Here is a 27,590-nt window from a genome sequence, read left to right as displayed (position 1 = left end):
AGATATGTCTTTTGCCCCCACTACTCCCCTTGGAAGGCTGTTCCAGAACTTCACTCCTCTAATGGTTAGAAACCTTTGTCTAATTTCAAGTCTAAACTTCCTAGTGTCCAGTTTATATCCATTTGTTCTTGTGTCCACGTTGGTACTAAGCTTAAATAATTCCTCTCCCTGATACTTATCCCTCTGATATATTTATAAAGAGCAATCATACCCCCCCTCAACCTTCTTTTGATTAGGCTAAACAAGTCAAGCTCTTTGAGTCTCCTTTCATAAGATAGGTTTTCCATTCCTCGGATCATCCTAGTAGCCTGTCTCTGTACCTGTTCCAGTTTGAATTCATCCTTCTTAAACATGGGAGACCAGAACTCCATGCAGTATTCCAGATGAGGTCTCACCAGTGCCTTGTATAATGGTACTAACACCTCCTTATCTTCGCTGGAAATACCTCGCCTGATGCATCCTAAAACCGCATTAGCTTTTTTAACGGCCATATCACATTGGCGGCTCATCCTGTGATCAACCTATACTCCAAGGTCCTTCTCCTCCTCTGTTATTTCCAACTGATATGTCCCCAATTTATAACTAAAATTCTTGTTATTAATCCCTAAATGCATAACCGTGCACTGAGGTGGGCTCCCCACCCTAAGTCTGAGTCGTCGGAGACCAATGTCACCGAGGGGGATGGAGGTATGAAGGGAATCCCCTCCAACACCACGCCAGAGAAGACAGGATGAGCAGCGGAACTATAACCACTAGGTCCATATTATATCCGTCAGAAGCGTAGACCGAAGCCAGCCATATCTGCAGGGGTCTGAGACGCAGGGGGGCACGATGGACCATGTAAGTACATGCTGTCATGTGATCCAGCAGCTTGAGGTGGTGTGAGTGGGTGAGCTCTGACGTGGGTGATGAGGTCTGACATAGCCTTGAACCATGACTCTGGCAGAAAGGCCCTGGCCTGGGTAGAACCGAGCACTGCCCATAAACTCTATCTGCTGAACTGGGGTAAAAGTCGATTTCTGTTCATTTATAAGTATTTCTGACAAGTGGCCCGCACCAGACTGAGGCTGTGCCAAACCTGCTTTTGCACCCTGCCTCTAACAAGTATATCAGTACGCCTCAACACCTCAGGAAAGTGGCCACTTCCACCATGCATTTTGTGAAGACTCTTGGGGGCGATGAGAGACCAAAGAAGGGCAGTGCCGTGAACTGGTAATGGCGTTGGCCCACCATGAATCAGAGGAATCTCCTGTAACCACGGAAAACAGAAATATGAAAATAGGAGTCCTTTAAATTGAGGACGGAGTACCAATCTCACGGATCCAGAGAGGGGATGATGGAGGCCCAGGGAGACCATGTGGAACTTCAACTTCTTGAGATACTTGTTGAGGTGACGCAGGTCTAAGATGGCTCTTTGGCCTTCGGGATCAGGATGTACTGGGAGTAAAATCCCTTCCCCTTCATACAGCCCCTACCCATAGGAGGGTCTTCAGCTCCTGGATGAAGAGTTGCTAGTGAGAAGGGTCCCTGAAGAGAGACAGGAAAGGTGGGTGGGAGGGAGGAAAACTGCAGGGTGCAGCCAACCACTATGAGCACCTATTGATCCATGGTGACCTTGGCCCATGCAGAGAGGAAGGGGAGATAGGAGGTCCAGAAATAAATGGGGGGATGGATCCTGGTGTGAGACTGCAACTGCATCCTTGTGTGCACCCTCAAAATGACTGAGAGAGATGCCTGAGTGATGCTGAGGGCCCGACTAGGCAGCTGAGGGGGACAGAGTGGGTCTGCGGTGTTTAAAGCACCCATCCTTTCTTTTGTAGGAGCTCTGACGCTAAGGGCCCAAGAATCTGGGCAGAGCTGACACCCAGAAGTTTTTCCTAGAGACTGTGGCGTGGACAGGCCCAAGGAGCGAAGCATGGTGTGGGAATCTTTCAGGCCATGCAGCCTGGCATTCATCTGTTCCGAAAATAGGACAGTGCCATTGAAGGGGAGGTCCTGAATGGATTGCTACATCTCCTGGGACAGTTGGTGCAGATGGACTGCTGCCATGAGCCTTGCCGCATGGACACCATAGAGGCCACGGACCTGGCTGCCCAATTAGCCGCATCCAGTGCAGTTTGGAGTGAGGACCTAGCCACAGTCTTGCTCTCCTCCAAGACCAAAGCAAACTCCTGGCTGAGCACCTGTGGCAGGGAGTCCTTGAATTTTGCCAGGGAGTCCCAGATGTTATAATGGTGTCTCCCCAGCAATGCCTACTGGTTGGAGGTCCTAAATTGGGGGCTGGCCATGGAATAATTTTTTTTCCAAAAAGGTCCAGTTTCCTTGCATCCTTATTTTCAGGTGTGGCGCTCGCCTGACCCTGCCTATCTCGTTCGCTGGCCACCGTGACTACAAGAGATAACTGGGGTGGTGGGTGGGAGTATAAGTACTCAAAGCCCTTGGCCAGGATGTAGTACTTCTTTTCTGCACTCTTCAAAGTTGGGGGCAGGGAGAACAGGGTTTCCCAGAGGTCCTTAACTACCTTTAGAATCTTGTCGTGTACCGGTCGGGCCATCGTAGATGGCGCCACAGAAACCAGGATATCAAGGAGTCTGTCTGAGGGTTCAGTAAGTTCCTCTGCCTCTAACCCCAAATTTGAGGCCACCCTCTTCAAGAGGTCCTCATGTGCCCAAAAGTCATCCAGAGGGAGGGCGTGGGCAGGCCTGGCGACCACCTCGTCCGGGGACGATGGCAACACTGGGCAGGGGACAGGAACCCCTTCCTCTATTGGGGAGGCTTCCCCTTGAGTCGAAGCCTGTACCTCAGTACCTGCTTTGGAACCCTAATGTGGTTCCAGTACTGAGACGGAGCTGCCACAGTCCGCTTCCCTGATGTGGTGAAGGAAGACCGCTGAGAGTATGCTCCTGGCATTATTGGGAGCCCCTATGAGTTTCAGTATGGCTATTTGAGTGGCCATTGCATGTGTGGCCAGGCACCCACTGCAGGGCTGACCAGTGCCTTCGGGGAACTCCAATCCCCTTCCAACTCCGAGGAGGCCTCCTCTCTCGGAGACCAAAGTGGTGCTGATGGTGCCTCTCACTGTTGGCTCTGATACAGTGCTGAACGGTGCCCGGGAGAAGGTGATTGCTGGCGGGGGTCCGAAAAGTGGTGTTGTGTTGGAGACCGAAGTTGAGTTGCTGGTGAGACATGTGGAGACAGAGACCAAGGTGATGGAGATTGGGAACGGGGCGTCAGAAAACGGCAGTACAGTGACTGGTGCCAGAGGCTGACAGTACCAGGGAGATCTGGACTGATGCTGAATGGTCCGTGATCCTTGTCTCAGTGCTGGGGACTGGGAACATAGGCTTGAGGACTGAGATTGCGGAGCTGGAGACCATGGGTGCAGTGCCGGAAACTGGGGCCATGGTGTTGTGGAGCAGTGCCAGGACTCCAGAGAGCAGTAATGCCCAAGTAGCCACTGGGGTGGACCCATGGGTGGCTTACCCTTGGGAGGCGGAGCCTTTACTGGTTCTGCCAGTAGGGGACGGTATCTCAGAGTAGACAGCATTAGTAGAACCATCAGGTCCCTGACCACTTGGAAGACCTCTAGTGTGGAGCACACCATAAGGTGCATGGGACCACTGTCACTCCCTGGAGTCAAAGGCGGTTCCCGTACCGGTCTCAAAGCCCTGGGGAGAGAGGCTGTACCTTGCAGTCCTGTCAGAGGCAGATGGCCCAACCTGGGCCCTTTGCCTGCCACCCCTTTCCCATCTTTCTATGAGGCCAGGGAGGGTCCTCAGTCAGAGTGCTGCTTTCTGTTGTGCTTTTGCAGCACCGGTCATGGTGAGTAGTGCTGGGAGGAAACCATTGCTGGCGGGGCGCTCCATACTGAGGCTGAGGTACTTGGTGCTGAGTCAGAGCAGGAGATTCTGAGGCTGGTCTGAAAGCTGCCTCTATCAGAAGGGCATTGAGATGAATGTCTCCATCCTTTTGAGTGCATGCCATAAAGTCCTTACAGATTTTGCACTTCTCTTTAATGTGCGATTCCCCCAGACAGGCATAGGTCTATGGCAGATGGCACACGGTTTGAAACCCAGGAACCGGGGCATGCCCTGCCCCGGGGACAAAGCCCTTAAGGGGACTATTAATTATCTAGACTAACTACTTATCTACCTATACTTCATAGTTGTATATAGTTCATTAAGTCAAACCACTAAGAGCACTTTGCAAACTGTAAAGGGAGAAAGGCGTTCCTGCGACCCTCATGGGCAGTAAGAAGGAACTGAGAGGGTGCAGTACCAGTGGTGCCTCATATACTGGTGCATAAGCGTGAGGCTCCAGAGGGCGCCAGAGCCGACCGTACGGATACCACTAAGGGAAAAATCTCCGGCAGCCGTGCAGGTGGGTGCGCACACACCTAGCATGGAATCGACAGGAGCAAGCACTTGAAAAACCACTGATTTAGCCAGTGTGAATATCCTACAGAGCAGGGTTGCCATGTTTATGAAGAAGAGGAGCTAACATAAAATAATGCATAAATCCTACAGCGTTTATATAGTAAACAAGCATACCTTACTGACCTAATGGTCAGACTGATACACCTGTGAAAAACAACATACTCTACTTGGCTAATTTGGAGGATGGAAGAAATGGCTGGAATTTTGACTCTCAAGTATCCCTTGACTTGGTGAAGGAGGAATATGAAGTGCAAGTTAACACAAGCAGAACATAGTGTAAACAGAGAGCAGGATTGGATTTGACACCACTTTTACACAGGACAGATTTTGCAATGTAATATTGAAGGTTTCAAGCTTTGAAGGTCAATATAAGGGTCTACTGATCTGGGTTCCCATGATACCAAAGATTTATGACTCTGATTTCCAATGCTGCAGGAAAAATTCTATCTCGGGATGTGGGATCTCATGTCTTGGTAATGTGCTCAGGAATTGGCTGTGGCTGAGAGACAGGTGAAAACAGATCTCTTACCTCTGAAAGCTCAAGTGTATTCTGCATTCTGTGGTCTACACAGACCACACTGCTCATCATCCCTCCCTGCTACATTTGAGTGCCTAAATTTAAATGAACTCTGTTCTGCACAAGCTGCAAAGCAGTATAAAAATGTATGCCACATCTCCCATTAGAAAGATGACGCATTGCAGAGTATACGACAGGAATCCTCTAGGATACTTCAGGACTAGAAATGGAATACTGCACAGATGGGACTGTTGGGTAAAGGCTCAGAGTATTTAGAGCTCTCTTCACTTCCTGAATATTTAAAGTGTAGGCAATAGGATAGGATGTCCTTTGATTTCAATTATTTACATACATTTATACTGAGGCAAGTGTGAGTTTTACTGCTTTTTTAATTTCTTTTTAATACTGAATGTGTAATATCTAAAGGATACCAGAAGAGGAGAGAGTTCTCAATTCAATTGTTAATGGCAATAGGTTAGCACCCTATTTATTGTCAAGAGTTTCATCTTGGGGTCCTCTGCGTTCCTATAAGAGCCCTGTGGACATGTTCACTGTGTTTCTACATTGGCTTTTGCATCTCCTTCCTTCACCTTCCTTCTGCTGGATCATCACAACCACAGTTTTGTCTGCTTCAGAGGAGTAGGCAAAGCTCTCTTGGGAGCAGGCAAAACCACTCCTTAATCAGCAAAGTGGTTGTGGATTTGGGGATTTGCAAGGGCACATTGGCCAGTTAAGTGCCCAGTATAACTGAAAGTCAAGGGAGGCTGGGTACCTAATTCCCACTTATGCCTTTGAAAAATCTTCCTCCAAACCTGCGCCTTTCACAGGACAGTGCAGGGTGTTGGTACTACAGCACTAGACTTACTGTTTGATTGACCAGCAGTTTATGGCTTGTTTATGAATTGATTTTCAAAGCCCCTAAAGGATTTAGAAGCAAGCATCCTCAGTGCCTAACTGTTCCTATATATTGCACGCTCTATGGCTGGTCTAATATTTCTGCTTGTAATGTACAAACAAGGGCGGCTCCAGGCCCCAGCAAGCCAAGCGCGTGCTTGGGGCGGCATGCCGTGGGGGGCGCTCTGCTGGACGCCGGGAGGGCAGCAGGCAGGCAGCCTTCGGCGGCTTGTGTGCGGAGGGTCCGCTGGTCCCGCGGCTCCAGTGGACCTCCTGCAGGCGTGCCTGCGTAAGGTCCGCTGGTCCCGCGGCTCCAGCGGACCCGCCACAGGCACGGCTGCGGGAGGTTCACCAGAGCGCCCCCCGCGGCATGCCACCGTGCTTGGGGCGGCGAAATGTCTAGAGCTGCCCCTGTGTACAAATATATTTAACATACAAGTTAATGAGATGGTCCACGAAGTCCCAAAAAATCCTACTGTGACATAGCAGCACTAATTTAAATTTTACATGCAATACAAATAGTTTAAGTACCAATGTTTATTAATGCCATTCGTGCACGTAGGCCACACTCATTCTCACAACAGAAAACAGAACAATGATATTTTGATACTTAGACAGCACATTTCATCAAGGAACTCAAAGCAACTAACAAACATTAATACCCATGTAAGGCAGGTTAGTATTACTATTATCCCACTATTACAGCTAGGGAAACCAAGGCACAAAGGGGTTAGGGAACATGTCATACTACCAGCTTGTTACAGAGCTGGGAAAAAGAACCCAGATTCAGACTCTGACTCTGGTGTAATGACCACTAACCCATGCCCCTGCCCTAAAAGGTGAAAGAGAACTGTCTAGTTCACACGTCGGATTAGAATTACAGTGGGAATCTAACCAGCGAGCTCTAACTTTTCACATAGGCTGTACACAATCATTAACTCATACAAAATATGGGATTCTGCACATCCCACAGGAGAAAAACATGCTTCTCTGATTTAGGCCTTACCTTCCCGCAAGCCACCATGGAAAGGGCCAGCTGGTACCAGAGGTGAAATTCACCAAACGCAAACTTCATTGCTCGCTCCAGACACTGAAAAAAACATTGGGAGAAATGTCAGAGATGCATTTTTCTCCCTCTCTCAAGGCTGCTGCTCAGACACCTCAGTGGACAAGTAAGAGCTTGCACAAATGGACAATTTGAAATGGCCAGAGGTGATCTTTTATGGCAATGTTCCCCTTTCAAATTTCTCTCCCAAGTTAACGGGTACTGCAGGTGCTCAGCACCTCTGAAAACCAGGCCCATTTTATTTAAGTACCTATGGATGGCTTTAGGAGCCTAGTTTGGGCACTCAGATGTGTATATTTTTTACCTAAACTGACAAAAGACTTGAAACTGTTTCTAAAAATTTTCAACTACCGTCTTTCCTGCTCACTTCCACCACCAACATTCAACAATTATTTTGCAAATGGACAGTGTTTGTTTGCACGAATTAGGCTGATGTCTCAGTAAAAGATCACGTACCTCAGAAAGCATGACATACTGCCCTCTTCTGCCCAGCGTGATACTCAGAAGGTCATACACTGCAGAAGCATCCTGGAGGCTGACAGCTCGATCATCCTTCTGGTCAGGGGCACGGCTAATTACTGCATCTCTGTTCGCCTGGTCACAAACACAAATAAGAAATCTGACCTGATGACAGCGAATTGAGAGCACCAAGCCAAATGCAGAAGGGTATCTGTCTGTCATTAACTGTGTTTACCCATTATCACTCCATGTCAAAAAAAACAGTAGATCTACCTCCCCATTTATCTGCATGAGGCTAATTCAGGATGGCATACATATGAAAGGAAATGCTGGAAACAGCTCATCACCATTAACTTGCAGAATCATAGAAATTACAGATGGAAATGAGCTACTGGGCCAGAATTTCCAGGGCCCAATATAAATTGTGTGCCTAATTATTTCAATTGCCTGCACCTGTGACGATTGCACCTACATTGCTGTATATTCCCCCAGGCTTCTGATAGTTTATTACTTCCCAATGGTAGGTATTTCTTTTAATCCTTTCTGCTGCTCACTTTTTATTAGTTAATTTCGACATGTTGCCCTAGTAATTGGATTTGTCTGTCATCATATTAATGAATGCAGAGGCCTTTGCAATGTCATGTCAATAAGATTTTTTTTAAACGTAATTTGTACAGATAATAATTTATTATACATACCGGTAACCTATAATTCATTGCAACACACTGCAAATTCAATTTACATAGAACCTACCTTTTAACTTCTGACAAGGACAGTCTAGTAACTCACTAGGAATATTCTGAGCTGCCATGCAAGAGACTCAGGTTTGACTAAAGATCCTAATTGCTTAGCTTTCTAAAGGCTATGTCTACACGTGCAACTGAACGACGAAACTTTTGTCTTTCAGAGGTGTTAAAAAAACAAAACAAACAAACAAAAAAAAAACCACCCTGCCAAAAGACAAAAGTTTTGCAGATGACAAGCGCCGGTGTGAACAGCTCTTTGTCCACAGGAGCACTCTCCCTGCCGACAACACTGACGCCACCGCTCGTTGGGGGTGGAAGTTTTTTGTCGGCAGGAGAGCCAACAAACAGCAGCTACCCTGTGAGACTTTTAGCAACAAGGCTATAGCGACACAGCCCTGTTGCTAAAAGCTGCGTAGTATAGACATAGCCAAAGACAAAAGGATAAAATCCTGACCCCACTGAAGTCAATGGCAAAACTCACATCAATGTCAGTGGGGCTAGGATTTCACCCAAAGCATCCAGCCCCATATACAACATGGGCATGGGCTCTGACAAGTGTTTAAGCCCAAACCCCACTACGGTCCACACACAAAACTCTCAGATAGGCACCTGCACCCCTCAGAACACAGGTTGCTGGCTAATCCAGAGGTACAAGGGTATAACACTGCAGGATTCTGGTCCATCTGTGGTATGAGGACTATGAGGCCCATGATTTTGACAGGAACACCAAAAATCTGCATTTACCTGAAAAGACCTCTAAAAGGCAGATGGGATTCGAAATCTACTGCACCACTGTCTGGTACAGGATGCAGATCAAAAACATCCAGACTACCCACCGCAAAGTAAAGGATGGAAATGGTGCATCTGGGAACTCCCCGGCTACCTGCCCCTACTATGAGGAATTTGACCAGAGGCTGACAACCGCCTGTAGCAGGGTGGACCTCTGCTCCTGCCCTGAAGGGGTTAAAAACAGCCCTGGGAAGGGGCTGTGGCTGGAAAAAGCAGCCTTTAGGCTGGGCTGATTGGGGAAGTGGCTGCAGCTGGGGCCACGCCCCAAACTGAGCAACAAGGGCCTTATAAGAAGGCCAGGGAAGCCAGAAGCCCAGACAGTCTCTCTCTGTTTCTAGAGGGAGATGGGCCTGGCTGCAGGAAGTTAAACAAGGTACCTGAGTGAAGCAGGGCTGGGGAAAAGGCAGAGAAGCTGGGGAGCTCCTGCCTGGAAAGCCCAGACTGCAGCCTAGTTTTAGGCCAAAAGGTACTGGGGGTTGCAGAGGGCAACCCAGGGGTAGGCCAAGGCAGCAGGTCCCAACCCCTTTGCCGATGATGAGTGGCGGATACTGCAGTCTGCCCCAGTGAACGGGGGCTAGATGGGGACTGGGCAGTAGCCAACACTGAGGCAAAGTGGGGATAGTGGGGTGGGGGTTCCCCTGGGAGGGGGAGACCCAGTTAAAGGGGCACCGGGGTCCTGGGAGGGACACGGGGGCCAGTAGCTGGAAGGCGGATCACCGGCCTACAGAGGGCGCTCTGGACACTGGACTGAGCTAATTCCCGAGGACGACCAGTAGGAGGCGCCGCAGGGGTGAGTCCAACCCGTTACACCGCCCTAGCACAGAATCAGGCATGACTGTCTCCAGAGTAAGGATGATATGCTTATAACCCTGGAGAGAGTGCCTCATGCCATTCAACAGAACTGTGGACAGGCTCCACAGAAACCCCATCTGGAGCTCCTCAGCTGAAAGGACAACAAGTGCAGTGCAAGGCATCAAAGGCTGAACATTATCCAAGCTGGGAAAATGAAGAGACTCCCCACAGTTCCATCAAGGGCAAAAAACTCAACCAGCCCAACTATTCCTCCCAAATGGGAAGGCTGCAAGGTTTGTCTTGTAATCTTATTTTCATGTCTTTTTCTCTCTAACTGCAGAGAAAAGATCTTGTCAAAAGGTTAAACAAAGGAATCAAGCATATAAAAATGACAGAATATGGAGATCTTACAGACCATGTATATTTCATTATGATAAAACTGCAGCTGTTTCATCATTATATATTATATGTTAGAATCATAGAAGATTAGAGTTGGAAGAGACCTAAGGAGGTCATCTACTCCCAACCCCCGGCTCAAGGCAGGACCAACTCCAACTAGATCATCCCACTCAGGATTTTGTCAAGCCGGGCCTTAAAAACCTCTAAGGATGCAGATTCCGCCACCTCCCTAGGTAACCAATTCCAATGCTTCACCACCCTCCTAGTGAAATAGTGTTTCCTAATATCCAACCTAGACCTCCCCCACTGCAACTTGAGATCATTGCTTCTTGTTCTGTCATCTGCCACCACTGAGAACAGTCTAGATCCATCCTCTTTGGAACCCCCCTTCAGGTAGTTGAAGGCTGCTATCAAATCCCCCCTCACTCTTATTTTCTGCAGACTAACTAAGCCCAGTTCCCTCAGCCTTTCCTCGTAAGTCATGTGCCCCAACCCCCTAATCATTTTCGTTGCCCTCCACTGGACTCTCTCCAATTTGTTCACATCCTTTCTGTAGTGCGGGGACCAAAACTGGACGCAGTACTCCAGATGTGGCCTCACCAGTGCCAAATAGAGGGGAATAATAACTTCCCTCCATCTGCTGGCAATGCTCCCACTAATGCAGCCCAATATGCCGTTAGCCTTCTTGGCAACAAGGGCACACTGCTGACTCATATCCAGCTTCTCGTCCATTGTAATCCCCAGTTGAGGAGGCCAACACAATTACTGACAACCAACACAATCCCTAACAAAGGGCTAAATGGCAACCATAGTTAAAGGAAACTGACAGGTCTAATTCAATCCAAAATGTAAAGGGGGGAAGGATAACTCAGTGGTTTGAGCATTGGCCTGCTAAACCCAGGGTTGTGAGTTCAATCCTTGAGGGGGCCATTTGGGGAACTGGGGTAAAAACCTGGGGATTGGTCCTGCTTTGAGCAGGGGGTTGGACTAGATGACCTCCTGAGGTCCCTTCCAACCCCAATATTCTATGAAAAATAGTCTTTTACAAATTCTAAGACCAACATTTCAATTATTTTTTAAAAAATCACAATGAAATTAATTTTTACAAAAAATCCCCTGCAGTTTGCAGCACACATTTTGCTGCACTGTGATAGTATATGAGAACCAGAAAATGAAATTGAAACTTTAATTTTTAGTCAGTTTCAAATCAATCTTGCAATCAGGGCCCCAAAATATAATGAAGTAATCTTCACTTATTGTTCAATGTGACAGGAAAGCAAATATTAAACAAACAAGAATGAAAAGTAAATTAAACTGTTATCCTTTCCTTAAGGATTAACCTTTAAAAAAGAAGAGAACATGGTTGGCCTAAAAAATTAAGGAAAAATTGCATAGAATGATCCTTACTGCCAATTAAATCCTCCCACGTTTATACGGCAGCTTTCTGCATTAGTTACTCTGCTACAACCATTTGTGAAAAATAGCTACACTGAAAAATCATCCACATATTTCGTAAACTGCAATCAGCTTTGCGTCATAGTCAGCCTTACCCTGCTGCTATTTTGGGCCTCTGTCTAGTACTGAATTGTGATTTTGTAACTGATGTATTAGCAGAGATAGAAGATTCATCAAAACTGGGGAATGGCCATTAATTTCTGCTTACAGAACGATATTACATATCAGTGCCACGTGCCCCTTTGGAGTGTCGTGATACTGCAATAAATGGCATATTACAGGAGTACATGATTTTAGAATAGCTTCTCAATCTGAAGATAGTGCCCTTCACTAGAAAGAGAGCAATTCAAAATAAGAAAATATTACGAGACTTGTGATAAAATCGTGAGAGTTGACAACCCTTTATTTTGTTCACATTGGCAGTTACTGCAGTAATAATATGTATTGTACATTAAACAGGTCAGTTAGTATCTTATATTAGTTAGGTATTAGAAGTAATCATTGCAAGACTTGAAATACCATTTATTACTATAATATTACATACAGGAAAAATTGTGACTTGTTTACTGAAAACCATTTGGGGTGAATCAATACATTTTCATGGTTTACTATTTCCAAGATGAATTATACTGAGATCTAGAACATCAGCCAAGATTTCATGTTGTATTTATTTAAATTTATAATGAATATAGGTGGGATTTTCAAAAGCACCTACGTGACTTGGGAGCAAAAGTCTCAGTGAAACTCAATGGGCTCATGGTCCGAAGAAGTGAGCTGCAGCTCACGAAAGCTCATGCTAAAATAAATTTGTTAGTCTTTAAGGTGCCACAAATACTCCTGTTCTTTTTGCGGATACAGACTAACACGGCTGCTACTCTGAAACTAAATCACTTAGGCACTTTTGAAAATCCCACCCTACTTTTTTTTCAAGTGCCTGTGCTGGGTTCTAGGTGCCTTTACCATACATTAAAAATACAATCAAATAAAAATAAAGCCAGGAGCTTCTCCTGACCACTGAGCAAATACAAACCAAACCAATTCATAATAAAAATAAATAGCCCTTTGTCCACAAACATCAGCCCCTATCCCTGCCCAAGGAAGGAGGCAGCCCTTACAGTATTCTGTGAAGATCAACAAAGGCCATTTCAGAACAAAACGGACCCAAGTACTTTAGAGTACATCTACACAGCAACTAGACACCAGTGGCTGCCTATGCCAGCCAACTTGGGCTTGTGGGTCTCAGGCTACAGGGCTGTTTCACTGCTGCGTAGACTTCTGAGCTCAGGCTGGAGACCGGGCTCTAGGACCCTGCTAGGTGGAAGGGTCCCAGGGCTCAGACTCCCCTGAGAAGTCTACACAGCTAGTCCCACACCTTCTTCCCTAGAAGATAAGCCCATCTCTGTGATGGAATGGTTCAGGAGAAACCTCCAGGAGGGGAACCTCACAGAGATTTCCTTTCCTTCCCAGATATACACACACCATTGGGGCAATCTGATGATGTGTTTTATCCTTGCCTCTTCATTCATTTCCCCTTTACAATGTTAATTTCAAAGGGGGAAGGAAAAGATCCCTGCTGGCACTCGACATGGTGATTGGATGTGCAGCCCTGCTCTACGAATGACTGAGCAATATATATATTGATTCTTTCCGGAAGTCAATATCAACATTTATATTGGAAAAAAAGATAAAGATGACCATGTGCTTGTCTGTTAGGGCAAGCTGTTTGTACTTACATTATCTACTGAATATTAAACATTCTTACACCCACAGTGTGTACCCCCGTGAAGCTAACTACCAGAGTACGTTGGGCAGCTTTTTTTCTGTTCTAATGATGCTTGACAATAAGAAACATAGTTAGATCTTAGTAATACCTAGCTATCATAAGAACAGCTCTGTAAATTTATTATCCCCGTTATGTAAATGAAAGCAGGGAAGTTGTACCATTACAGCGATATTTTACCTTAGAAGCAAAACTTTATGCTTTCAAACAATGTATTACACATAGTACAGTTCAATTAAACCTCCACTCTATAATCACAAGGTAAATTGTTTTAACTGAATCAGAGGCCCCATTATTTAACCTTGGAAATGTTCTATTTGGTTTTAATTCAAAGTTGAATTATCAGTATATTTTGGATTGACAAACACATCTTATTTTATCTATGAATGCATAAAATTCTAAGCTTACAAATACACATCAATAATTTTTTGCATGCACATAAAAGCTTAACCTTTTTCTCTCTGCCTTCAAATTTATAGCTACATTATACTGTATTTTTCACTTTTCCTGATTGCTTGAGGGGCTATTAAGATGATCAGAGTAATGGAAAGGGGAGGAGGAGGAGGAGGAGGAGGAGGAGACTCAAAGAGCTTGGCTTGTTTAACCTAACCAAAAGTAGGCTGAGGGGAGATAGGATTGCTCTCTATAAATATATCAGAGGGATAAATACCGGGGGGGGAGAGGAATTAAAATTAAGCGCCAGTGTGGACACAAAAACAATGGATATCAACTGTCCATCAACAAGTTTAGGTTTGAAATTAGGTGAAGGTTTCTGACCATCAGAGGAGTGAAGTTCTGGAACAGCCTTCCAAGGGGAGCAGTAAGGGCAAAAAACCTAACTGGCTTCAAGACTGAGCTTGATAAGTTTATGGAAGGGATGGTATGAAGAGACTGCCTACAATGGCATATAGCTGATCTGTGACTGCTAGCAGCAAATATCAACGGCCGGTGATGGGACACTAGATGGGGAGGGCTCTGAGTTACTACAGAAAATTCTTTCCCAGATGTCTGGCTGGTGGGTCTTGCCCACATGCTAATGGCCTGATTGCTATATGTGGGGTCAGGAAGGAATTTCCCCCCAGGTCAGATTGGCAGAGACCTTGGGTTTTTTTCGCCTTTCTCTGCAGCATGCAGCATGGGTCACTTGCAAGTTTAAACTAGTGTGAATGGTGGTAACTTGAAGTTTTTAAACCATAATTTGAGGACTTCAGTAACTCAGCCATAGATTGAGTGTCTATTACAGGAGTGGGTGGGTGAGGTTCTGTGGCCTGCAATGTGCAGGAGGTCAGGCTAGATGATCACGATGGTCCCTTCTGGTGTTAAAGCAGTGGTGGGCAACCTGTGGCCCATCAGGGTAAGCTGATTGCGGGCCGTGAGACTTTTTACTGATGTTGACTGTCTGCAGGCACATAAGAACATAAGAAAGGCCGTACCGGGTCAGACCAAAGGTCCATCTAGCCCAGTATCTGTCTACTGACAGTGGCCAATGCCAGGTGCCCCTGAGGGAGTGAACCTAACAGGCAATGATCAAGTGATCTCTCTCCTGCCATCCATCTCCATCCTCTGACGAACAGAGGCTAGGGACACCATTCTTACCCATCCTGGCTAATAGCCATTTATGGACTTAGCCACCATGAATTTATCCAGTCCCCTTTTAAACATTGTTATAGTCCTAGCCTTCACAACCTCCTCAGGTAAGGAGTTCCACAAGTTGACTGTGCGCTGCGTGAAGAACTTCCTTTTATTTGTTTTAAACCTGCTGCCTATTAATTTCATTTGGTGACCCCTAGTTCTTGTATTATGGGAATAAGTAAATAACTTTTCCTTATCCACTTTCTCAACATCACTCATGATTTTATATACCTCTATCATGTCCCCCCTTAGTCTTCTCTTTTCCAAACTGAAGAGTCCTAGCCTCTTTAATCTTTCCTCATATGGGACCCTCTCTAAACCCCTAATCATTTTAGTTGCTCTTTTCTGAACCTTTTCTAGTGCTAGAATATCTTTTTTGAGGTGAGGAGACCACATCTGTACACAGTATTCGAGATGTGGGCGTACCATGGATTTATATAAGGGCAATAATATATTCTCAGTCTTATTCTCATATCCCCTTTTTAATGATTCCTAACATCCTGTTTGCTTTTTTGGCCGCCTCTGCACACTGCGTGGACATCTTCAGAGAACTATCCACGATAACTCCAAGATCTTTTTCCTGACTCGTTGTAGCTAAATTAGCCCCCATCATGTTGTATGTATAGTTGGGGTTATTTTTTCCAACGTGCATTACTTTACATTTATCCACATTAAATTTCATTTGCCATTTTGTCGCCCAATCACTTAGTTTTGTGAGATCTTTTTGAAGTTCTTCACAATCTGCTTTGGTCTTAACTATCTTGAGTAGTTTAGTATCATCTGCAAACTTTGCCACCTCACTGTTTACCCCTTTCTCCAGATCATTTATGAATAAATTGAATAGGATTGGTCCTAGGACTGACCCTTGGGGAACACCACTAGTTACCCCTCTCCATTCTGAGAATTTACCATTAATTCCTACCCTTTGTTTCCTGTCCTCTAACCAGTTCTCAATCCATGAAAGGACCTTCCCTTTTATCCCATGACAGCTTAATTTACGTAAGAGCCTTTGGTGAGGGACCTTGTCAAAGGCTCTCTGAAAATCTAAGTACACTATGTCCACCGGATCCCCCTTGTCCACATGTTTGTTGCCCCCTTCAAAGAACTCTAATAGATTAGTAAGACACGATTTCCCTTTACAGAAACCATGTTGACTATTGCTCAAGAGTTTATGTCCCCACAGCTCCCAGTGGTCACAGTTCGCCTTTCCCGGCCTATGGGAGCTGCAGGAAGCAGCGGCCAGCACGTCCCTGTGGACTGCCGCCTCCCGCAGCTCCCATTGGCCAGGAATGGTGAACCGCGGCCACAGGGAGTTGCGAGGGGCCGTGTTTGTGGATGGCCAACGTCAGCAAATTGTCTCTTGATCTGCAACCAGCTTAATCTGATGGGCCACATGCGGCCCGCAGGTTGCCCACCACTGTCTTAGAGTGTATGAGAACAGTCGTCCCAAGCTGTGGACCTCAGACCATTAGCGTCAGTGCTGACTGATCACAACATAAGCCTTTTTTTCAGCTGCTAATTCATGTTAAAAGGCAGGCAAAAATACATTAGACCCTTTCCCAATGTGACTTCTCCATATAACTAACTGTTATAGTTGCCACAAGGATGTTCCACAGTTCACACAATCATGATTGGGGAGGGAAGGTGTTCTACTCCATAAAAAGAGAAACCCCTGTTCTAGACTATTGCCTGGGACACATAAGACCGTTAATGCGAGTTCAGCATGAGAATCTAGGGAAGGCAGTTACCTTAAATATATAATGGTGTACTTAACTTATGCTACTATGCCACACAATTATGTGACAATTGTGGCTTAGTTGTGTCATGTTTATTACATGTATCTGTATAAAAAACAAATTGAAGTAGCAAACCCAAACAGCCATTATTTCAGCAGTTATTCTACATCTATGTTATTCTACAGAAAATTAAATTCTACAACAACATAGAGATGTGCTTCTTAATAATATGTAAAACAATAGTATGAATTACAGGGCAACAAACTCCATGTAACAGCCTCCTATTTCACAGAGCAAGTAGATAGGAAGTATTCTTTAATTGCTCACTCTGAAACATAGCTTTACAAAAAACCCATTAAAATCTTTAATGAGTGCTTCTCCCTGCCTTCTAATTTATGGGCATTCTAATGTTCAACTTGTGTCTTCTTCTAATAGATATAATTGACAGATCCCCTGCAACCGGGGGGGGGGGGGGAGGGACAGCATATTGTATACCACTGTACTATAATAATGTAATTGAAGTGACTCAATATCAACATTATGAAAGCAAAGCAAATGCCATTTAGGTATTTCCCATTTAGACTGGCAATAACCTCTGTTCTGGTTTCTGAAATCTCAGCTGAGGGTTGGATATCTTCTGAAATCCCAGTCAGGGAACTGGTAATGGAATATTTAGCCTTCCACCCTTAGGGTCTCAGTTCTGCAAGCTGTTCTGCTTGGGAGTCCCTTCATGGTGCTCCATGTGGGTGCAGGTTCAGTCCACGTGGAGAAGTTTACAGGACCAGGGTCTAACTCATTGGATGAATTTCAGCCCAGATTGGTCATGAACAACAGGTTTTTACTATCCATGTGAAATGTGTGGGCTCAGTCTCATTTCTAGTAGATACCTACAGCATAGAAAATCTATCACAATCCTTTTCAGGCTCTCAGCAAAAAAGCCAAAGATCTGAATGGGCACAGAGAATGGATTACCTTCTGACCCACAAAATGGCCCTGAGGCAAATCAGTGTAGTAGAATTTACACTACCAGTGCCCCCATGGTGGGAAAAGAGGAACTCTGTTTCTGAAGATGTCAATGGCATATTCATTTACAATGTTTATCTTAGGAAGTCCTGAAATCACCGTATATAGGTTAATTCGCATGAGGCCTCGCATTTTGGCACTCATAGTCCCACCATAGAGAACATGAGCATTTCCCCACCTATAACAACTGACAGATGGAGTGAGTGGACAGTAAAGGAAACTTTGAGTCATTGCTCCAAGTGTTTCTCCTTAAGACAAGAAGGTCAAAGAAGAAAGTCAGTTAGTCCCTATGCAGAAATATTCAAGTAGGGACCAGGACATTCCAGAAGATTCCACTTATAGAATTCCCACTGCATTCTTCTGTGGAAGGCTGGGAGAAGCATGCTCCCCTCACTACTCATGAAAGAAACCATGGTTTCAGCATACAAACCCCATACGTCCTCCTAGATCTGCACAGATCACAGGGATCCACCAGGACACTGGGCCATCTACCCAGAGACCACTTGCCACTGCATGGACTTTGGGTTTCCCACCACTGCTTCTCCCCGGGGAAGCCCCCTTTTTTTTATTTAAAGGCAGGCACTCCTGAATAATTAATACAGCCTCTGGCTGTATTGACTTTTCTTTCTGTTTGTACTGGGCACACTGAGGGTAATCCACCTCTGTGTGGACTTTCTGTGGCAGGGGCCCTCTGGCAGGTTCCACACCAGCTTGTAACAGCACAGATTCCTGTACAGGGGTAAAATCTACCCCCAGGTCTGTAAATCACTTGGGCGACGTAGGGCCAGATCCTCAGCTGGTATAAATGGGCACAGTGTCATTTAAATCAATTGAGCTGTGCGCATTTACACCTACTTAGGATCTGGCCCATAAAGCACTCAAGTACTAAATATTACCACTTCACTCTTTTTCCTAAGTTTCCTAAGTGCTTTCCTCTAAGTAAAATGCATCAGTAATATACACAGACAATTAAAAAGATATCTGCTGCAAAACTGCTAGAGAACTACAGAACTCAAATAAACAAAAAATTGGCTGTTTTCCACTCCCACCACGTTAACAGCGGTATGCAAAACGAAGCAGAGAAACGCAGATGATTCTTGGAAAGTTAACAGCGTGTGAATACCCCTTTCAAATTTTCCCTTTGTTTTGGCATTTGGTAAAGCAATATGACTATCACACCTTTTACTGGTTATATTTTAATGGCTTCTATTGTAGCAGAACTAATTTTGAAAATATCACAAAAAGCAAGACAGAAAAAAAAGAAGACAACGTAACAAGTTTAACATAAATCAGATATGGGCTGTATACCTGGAATAAAATATACTCAATAGCTAATATAATAACTGATGACATTTGAAAAGCTCCCATCACCTTAGTATCTGAATGCCTCTCACAAGCTTGGAAGTAACATGCATTCCCGCAAGGGAAATGAAAAAGGCTCTCAGACCATGTCCTGCTGCCCAGATTAAAGCTGCTTATTCAAGAGGCTTTAACGTAAGTGGTGTATTTTCTGAAGCAAATGCTGGGCATATTCTGCCTTCCATCTTCTTGGGAGGTCTGTAGAAAGAAAGTAGCCTTGTGTTGCACCCTAGATGTGACAACACTCAGGCTTGTTGTACAAAGTGCAGCACATTGGTTTGGAGAGATTCTGACAGGAATGTGTAGAATGGCAATCTTGTATCTCATTCATCTACTATGACAGATACCCTCCCCCTAGCCCTCAGGAAAACAAGCTTGAGAGAAAGATTCATAACAGTTGGTAGGCTATTGTAGATCTGTCATCACTGGGTTTACTCCCATTTGAAGAAACTCCACAACAAAAAACTCCCCTAATTTCTTACAAATGAACAATTTTACAGAGTCAGGAATTGCAAAGTAACTGCAAGACTGAAATGTTCCAGATGTTATCACCATATGTAGATAATGGGTTAAACTCTGCTAATCTTACTCTTGCGAGCAATCCCACAGAAATCCATTGGATTGCTCACATATGTAAAGGGTATGTCCCAAAATCTGTTTCCATGCACCATCCTCTCTTCTCTCTCAGACTGTCCAAGGTCAAATCCCCACTGTGGACTCAAATCAGAGATGAGAGTTGATGATGGCATTGAGTTTATTAGTCTTGGATACAGGCAGTTTAATTTCCAATATGATAGAGAAGACGGAGCAGAAAGCCAAATCAATCTAAGTTACCCTTCCCCATTTGTTCTGTCGATCCACAGCCGCCAGGGAGAGACTATGTTGTAATACAGCCTTTTGACACAACAGCGGACATTACCAAGGACTCAATAAAGGCGATTTAAGCTGTGCTTTAAATCTCTAACTCAAGAGTGGAATAAATTCTAAATGTAAATAAACAGCTAAAAAATTACTTTAAAATAAACACACAAAAGCTAACAGAAAATGTTCCATTCCTGGCTCTGAGAAATCTTTGGCCAGTGAGGCCAATTACAGTACAAAAAATACTCCAGCGAATGGTTATTAAAATAAACACAGCTATATTAAGGGAAAATCCTGCCTGACTCTCTCTTCACTCCCACCAGCACAGAATGCCTGGCTGGCAAGAGAACCAGTACCATTCCACTACGCGAGGGCATGGGTAGCAGGATATGGGGAGCCCACTCCAAGGCAGGCTGGGGCAAGATGCCAGGGAGCACTATACAGAAATGCAGGGTAAGTGTTTTGGGTGGGTTAAATTAGGGAAGGACTGGACTGGTGGAGTTACAGCTATACTGATCAACCTGCCAAACGCTGCCATACATGGTGGGCATATCTCAGCCCAAAGGGTTCTACAGCCCTCCGGCTGATTGATGGCCACAAGAAAGCCCCATTGATCCTTCTGGTTCTGAAGGGAAGATGTCTTCCCCCCACAGGCAGCAGATCTCCCCTTTAGGCAGCCCATGTACTGTTACTTGGGCAATGTCTACACTTAAAATGCAACAGTAGCACAGCTGCAGACACTACCTGTAGCACTTCAGTGTAGACACTACCTACATAAAAGAAAGGGGATTTCCTGTCACTGTAGAAAATTCACGTCCCCAAGAGGCAGTAGCTAGGTTGATGGAAGAATTCTTCCGTTGACCTAATGCTGTCTCTACTGGAGGGTTAAGTTGGCATAGCTACGTCTCGGGGGTGGGGGGGGATTTCCCACACCCCTGAGAGATGCATCTATGCTGTTGTACATTTTCAATGAAGACCAGTGCTTGGGCTGTGCAAAGAGGATGAGAATTAGGCCTTCAATTCTTAAACAAACAAGCACAATAGGCTCTGTGATTTGCAGTAATCTTTAGGCTGTCTGGTCTATTTCTATGGATTCCTTGAAGAGGATACTGTTATCAGCTCTGGTAACTAATTTAATATCAACTGGCATTGGAAAGGACATCTGCCAAACTCAACAATCGGGCTAGAAAACCTTTGCTTATCATGAAAATTAGATTCCCATTTTCAATGAGAAAGGAAGCACGTAGGAACACAATTGAGATCATTTCCAGAGGAAACTGAACCTCAGATGCAAAGTGATATATATTCTGAATATGGTATTTCCTAGTTTAAAAAAAAAGTTTCTGTGTTACTTGTAAATTGTGCTATTTTGCAATCCAAAAAACTATCATACACTTTGGCTGAGAGAGACAGACAATGTAATACTTAAATAATGCCCACTTACAATTAGAAGTCATCCTCCTTTTTATTGAAATGAGGAAAAAGATTCCTTTTAAAATTACTCACAGAAGCAACCATGATAAGAGGAAAGCCTCCATGTGAAAGCTTTTGTCAGGAAAAGTTCTTGTAACAATGGAGGTGTCCTGGGGCCACCACATAGCCAGGGGTTAATTTGGGTGAATGAAAGGTTAGAAGGGTGACAGAAAGGGAGAGACAAATTGTCATGAATAGTTAGTAAAGGGTTAAAGCATAGTACCTGGTGGGCATCTGACCTGAGGACCAATCAGGGAAGAGAATTTGAAACTCCTAGGAGGGAACTTTTCCCTCTGTTTGGGGGGGTCTTTGTCTTTGGCCGTTTTGAGTTCAAGAGACCAGACGAGTTAATCAAGTCCCTACCAGTTCCACCTTTCTGAACTAATTTCTTCTAGTCAAGATAGTGAGTATTAGAAAGATACTTTGTGTCCTTATCTAATAATCCTATGTTTGCAATTCTGTGTGTTTGTTATTGATTATTCTTAATTCTGCTTGTACTGGTTGTACTGAGAAAGAGAGAGGATTCTCTCCAGAACTTAGCAAGGTTATACCCTATGAGTGCCCAGCTTGGATTCATAGAGATTCTATATTTTCTTTTGTTCTCTTAATAAATTCTTTTCTTTTCTTTGGACTTGGTTAATTCCTTTCCTTGGGGAAATTCAGGGGAAGGGGAGGGGGAAGTGGGCTGCTTCCCTGTGTGTGTGAGATTCAAGGCGTTTGAATCCAGGCACCTCTGTCTCCAGAGCAGGCTGGAGAGAGGGAGGAGGGGGGAGGTTCCTCCTCTGTGAATTGATCTGTGTTCCCAAGGGGGGAAACAGGGGTGTCCCGGCCCACGGAATTGACCGGGTGGTGGCAGCCGAAGGGGAGACCTACCCTAGGATTTTGGGGTGGGGGGAAGACATGCGGGTCCTCACTTTGAAACCGCCCAGTTTCAAGTGAGGGTAGACTCCTGACACAAATAATCTAAAATTCATCAGAATATGTAGAAACCCTCCCCTCCCCGCCCAACAATGGCACCCTCCCTTCATAGGTTACTTGAAAAATTATTCCTTGAAAACATTTTACCACCCCCCTGCCCTTTCCCTCTGGATCCCTGTACTATTGGGTTATCCGGGAGAGGGGGCGGGCGGAAGCCCGCCCCATGCTAACGGATCCCCCCCCCAGCCTAAGGGGAGGATCCACAGGGCCACGGAAACCCACTAAGTGCGGGGGACAACTAATAAAAGAACAGGGACAGGAGTGAGGTCAAAGGGTCATAAGGAGGGAGCCTGATGGGGACACCGAGCAGAGAACCCCGGACAGCGCCCACTGCTCCTCGAAGGCGGCAAGGGAGCCAGCGGACGCCGCCCAGAGGAACTCTGCCCGGAGACGTGAGCGGACGAGGGACCGGAAACAAGCCCCACAGTCGCAGGAGTCTCCGTCGGCCAACCTCCTCTCCCTGGTCGCGTGGATGGCCTTTTTAGCCAGGGCGAGGAGGAGGTTGACCAGGAGGTCCCGCGACTTTGTGGGGCCACGGATAGGGAGTGCATGGATAAGGAGGTGAGGGGAAAAGTGCAGCCAGAAACGTAACAGAATGTCGGTGAGGAGCCGGTATAGGGGCTGCAACCTGGCGCACTCTAGGTAAACATGCGCCAGGGTCTCCCTCACGCCGCAGAAGGGGCAGGTGTCCGGGACAGGGGTGAACCGCGCCAAGTACACGCCCGTGCTCACGGCCCCGTGAAGGAGCCGCCAGCTGATATCCCCGGCGGGCCTCGGGACCAGGGTGGAGTACAGGCTGGCCCACCGGGGCTCCTCACCCTCCACAGGTGGCAAGAGGTCCCGCCACTTGGTGTCGGGGCGGGACACGAGGGTGAGGAAATGAATGGTATGGAGCACGAGCGCGTAGAGTTGTTTCCTTGGCGCGGTTTGGAAACGGACCGGCTGCAGATCGTGCAGCCGGCTGGCGGAGAAGGGGCGGGGAGGCCGGTCGGGTCCACGGGGCAGGGGCCCGATGAAGAGGTCCGGAGGGCTCGGGGTGGGGGGTGGGCGGGGCGTGCCCTCACGCAGGACCCGGTCGAGGTAAGCCCGAGCAGCGGGCGGCAAAGCGGCCTTCACCCCCTGTAGTATGCGCCGGGGAGTACAAGGTCTGGAGAGCCCCATCCGCCGAGCGAGCGTCAGGGGATCCAGCCAGTCTCCCCGGTCGTAGTCCAGGAGGTCTCCGACCCTGGTGGCTTCTGCCAGGACCAACCTCTGGCGCACCGCGGGGGACTCCGCCACCTGCACACGGAGCTGAGGGTTGTGTAGCAGGGGCTCCGCGAGGAGGTCTGCCCCCTCGGTGGCCGCCACGGACCTGGTCGCAGAGAACAGCTTCCAGGTCCGGAGGAGGTCCTGGTAGAAGACCGGCAGCCCGGAGAGGTCTCGCGGAAGGCCCCTCGGGTCGAGATAAAGGAGCTGCCGGTCGTATCGGAGCCCTCGGAAGCGGCGCAGGAAGGCGTGCGCCAGGGCTCTCCATGCCGGACTACCCGCACCATAAAGGAGCCTCTGCAGTGCCTGGAGGCGGAAGACGTGGACCTGAGTGCGGAGGCACTTCAGGCCCTGCCCTCCCTCCTCCAGGGGCAGGTGGAGTACCCCTGCAGGGACCCAGTGCAGTCCTGGCCAAAAGAACTCCAGCACCACCCGCCGGAGGTCGGTCAGGAACACCGGGGCCGGGACCAGGGTGTTGAGCCGGTACCAGAGCATGGACAGGACCAGTTGATTGAGCACCAGTGCCCTCCCTCGGAGGGAAAGGCACTGGAGGAGTCCTGTCCATTTCCGGAGCCGCTCCGCCACCCTGCCCTGCAAACCGTGCCAGTTCTCCGGCGGAGAGGGATGCGTGGCAGAAAGGTAAACGCCGAGATAGAGCAGCGGACCCGCGCTCCACCGGATGGCCTGAAGCGCGGGTGGGAGGGAGCTCGCCTGCCACCCGTCCCCTACCACCAAGCCAGAGCTCTTGACCCAGTTGACCCGGGCGGAGGAGGCCGCCGAGTACACGGCCTGGCAGGCCTCCACCCGCGCCAAGTCGCCCGGGTCCTGGACCACGAGGAGCACATCGTCGGCGTACGCCGACAGGACCAGCCGCAGCTCCGGCTCCCGAAGCACCAACCCCGTCAACCTCCTGCGGAGGAGACAGAGGAAGGGCTCGATCGCCAGGGCGTACAGCTGGCCCGAGAGGGGGCACCCCTGCCGCACTCCCCGCCCGAAGCTGACCGGCTCGGTCAGGGTCCAGTTGAGCCTGACCAGACACTCTGCGGAGGCGTACAGCACCTGGAGAAAACCCACAAACTGGGACCCGAAGCCTAACGCCTGCAGAGTGCCCAGGAGATACCCGTGGTCCACCCTGTCGAACGCCTTCTCCTGATCCAGGGACAGGAGGGCGAACGACAGACCATCCCTGCACCCAAGCTCCAAGAGATCCCGGACCAGATACAGGTTATCGAAGATGGTACGGCCCGGGACGGTGTAGGTCTGGTCTGGGTGGATCACGTCCTCCAGCACGGACCCTAGCCGAATCGAAATGGCCTTCGCGACAATTTTATAGTCCGTACTGAGGAGCGAGATGGGACGCCAATTCCGTAAATCGCGGAGGTCCCCCCTCTTCGGCAATAAAGCGAGCACGGCTCGCCTGCACGAGAGAGGGAGGACCCCGCTCCGCAAGGACTCGGCCCAGACGGTGACTAGGTCCGGGCCGAGGACGTCCCAGAACACGCGGTAGAACTCCACGGTCAGCCCGTCCATGCCCGGGGATTTATTGGTGGGCATGCGACGGAGGGCTTCCGAGAACTCGGCCAGAGTGAGAGGCAGCTCTAGCCGGTCCCGGTCGCCCGCGCTGACCGTCGGGAGTCCGTCCCAGAGCACTTTGCAAGCGGCAGGATCGGTCGGATCCGGGGAGAAAAGGCGCGCGTAGAAGGTCCGGGCCCTCTCGCACATCTCCGCCGGATCCGTGAGGGGGGAGCCGTCCTCCGCCAGGAGGCAGGTGACGTGCTTCTTGGCCCCCCTCCGTTTCTCCAGGGCGTAGAAGAAGCGGGAGCCGCGATCCATCTCCCGAAGGAGGCGGATGCGGGATCGAACAAAGGCGCCCCGGGCCCGATGGTCTTCGAGGACCCGGAGCTCCTCCCGCTTCTCCCGGCACGCTCCGCAAAGGGATGGATCCTCGGGGCTGGCGGCCAGACGCCTCTCCAGCTCTAAGACCTCCCGCTCCAACTGCCCTATCGCCGCATCCCTCCGTCGGCTGGCGCCCCGGGTGTAGTCACGGCAGAAGAGCCGGGCGCGCACCTTCCCCACGTCCCACCACCGCCGCGCCGAGGGAAAGGCGCGCCGCTGCCCTCGCCAGGCCAGCCAGAACTCCCGGAAGGACGCCACGAAGCCCCCATCCTCCAGCAAGCTGTTGTTGAAGTGCCAATAGGCCGGCCCCGGCCTCTCCGCGCAGAGAGAGGCCGTCACAGTGACGAGGTGGTGGTCCGAAAAAGGGGCCGGCCGGATGCTGGAGGACTGGGCCCGTGAGAGATGGAACCGGGACAGATAGATGCGGTCCAACCGGGAGTGGCACGACCGATGGGCTTCCACCCGGACATAGGTGTACGTGGAGGCGTCGTCCGGGTGGTGGTCGCGCCAGACGTCCACCAGGGAGTGATGGGCGACGATCTCCCTGAGGACGTCCGCGGCGGCCGGGCTCTGCTCGGTTCCCGACCGGTCCCGCTCCTCGAGGACGGTGTTAAAGTCCCCGCCCAGGACCAGGCACTCGCGAGGATCCAGGGAGCCGAGGAAGGCGGACGCCTGCCGATAGAACTGCAGCCGCTCCGGGGCAAATGCCGGGGCATAGATGTTGATGAGGTTGACCACAAGCCCCGCCATGCGGACCCGGAGGTGCAGCAGGCGGCCCGGCACAGCCTCGGCGACCCCCAGCACCTCTGGCCGTAGGTCGGGGGAGAACAGGGTAGCCACTCCAGCCTGATGGGTGGTGAGATGGCTGAAGTAGACCCCGTCCCCCCACTCCAGCCGCCAGTTAGCTTCGGCGGCCGGATCCGTGTGGGTCTCCTGCAGGAAAACCACGGAGTACCCCCCCTCCCGAAGGAAGGAGAGCACCTGGCTCCTGCGGAAACCCACCCTACAGCTCCGGGTGTTTAGTGTGGCAAAGGTGATGACTGCCATGAGGAGGGCTGGGGGGGATCTACGTCAGCAGGGGCGCTCACGGCTCCCGTTGGGCCGCGCAGCAAACTGTGGCCCACCCCGAAGGCGAGCAGGGAGTCACGGAAGCCGCGCGCCCGGTGGTAAGCCGCGACATTCCGCTTCCCGGTCCCCTTGCCCTCCCCTATGAGGGCCCGCGTGGCCAGAAGGAGCTGGTGGAAATCCCCCCAGCGCTGGAGAGCAAGCACGACCTTGTTGCGGGAGCCCCGGACGTCCTCCAGGAACTCCTGCAACTCCTCTCTCAGCACATGGGGGGGTGGGGCCTCTGGCGCAGCCCCGTGGCCGACTGGGACGGGCAAGCAAGGGGCGGACCCCGGCTCAGTGGGGGGCGGCGGAGGGAAGATTGCAGCCCCTAGTGGGTCGGGACTGTGAAATTCAAAGGCCGCTCCCTGGGAGTCATCCTCTGGGAAAGGGAAGGAGACAGCCCCAGGGGCGGCAATAATATCATGGGAGGTGGAGGGGGCAGGGCTGGGGTCAGGAGCAGGGGTGGGGGGAGGGAGAGAGACGGGACCCTGGGCCTCAGGAGCTGAGCCATCAGTAAGAGGCTCCTCGCGGCCAGGTAGGGGAGTTGGAGGGGAAGGGAGGGGGTCCCCAACGACACCGGGCTCAGGCTCAACGGCAGGCAGAGCAGCCTCGGCACGGGGAGATGTGGAACCCTCAGGGGGGCCCCCACCCGGGAAGGAACCCGATTGCTCCGCACCACCGAGGGACACCCCCGGTAGCCCATCTCCCTGCCACGAGGCACCGGCCGTCACCTCAACAGGCTCGGCGGCCAGCAGCGGGGTGCCATCCGCAGCCGGGCAGGTCAAGGAGTCCAGGGGACCCGCGGAGGCGGGAGCGGACGTAGCAGGAGGGATGGTGGAGCAAGGGGAAGGGGGAGCTGGGGTGAGGTCGGCTAAGTCGAGGCCCGTTGGCAGAGGGTCGTCTTCCCCCGGGGTGACCGGGGTCAGACCCAGGGCCTCGATCTCCGC

General features: G+C 49.1%; 1 protein-coding gene across 1 annotated transcript in view; it reads right to left on the bottom strand.

Moving 5' to 3' along the window:
• TTC7A (tetratricopeptide repeat domain 7A) overlaps nucleotides 1–27,590 on the bottom strand; it is a 267,779-nt gene that overhangs the window by 184,866 nt on the left and 55,323 nt on the right. The window contains exons 9-10 of the mRNA XM_045011489.1: nucleotides 7,370–7,507; nucleotides 6,854–6,937 (exon numbers count right to left, since the gene is read on the bottom strand). Of these exons, the coding sequence (XP_044867424.1) occupies nucleotides 6,854–6,937; nucleotides 7,370–7,507 (222 nt within the window). The remainder of the gene's footprint in view (nucleotides 1–6,853; nucleotides 6,938–7,369; nucleotides 7,508–27,590) is intronic.

This window comes from Mauremys mutica, chromosome 3 (assembly GCF_020497125.1).
Source record: "Mauremys mutica isolate MM-2020 ecotype Southern chromosome 3, ASM2049712v1, whole genome shotgun sequence".
Taxonomy (NCBI): domain Eukaryota; kingdom Metazoa; phylum Chordata; order Testudines; family Geoemydidae; genus Mauremys; species Mauremys mutica.
This window is presented reverse-complemented; position numbering and strand designations above follow the sequence as displayed.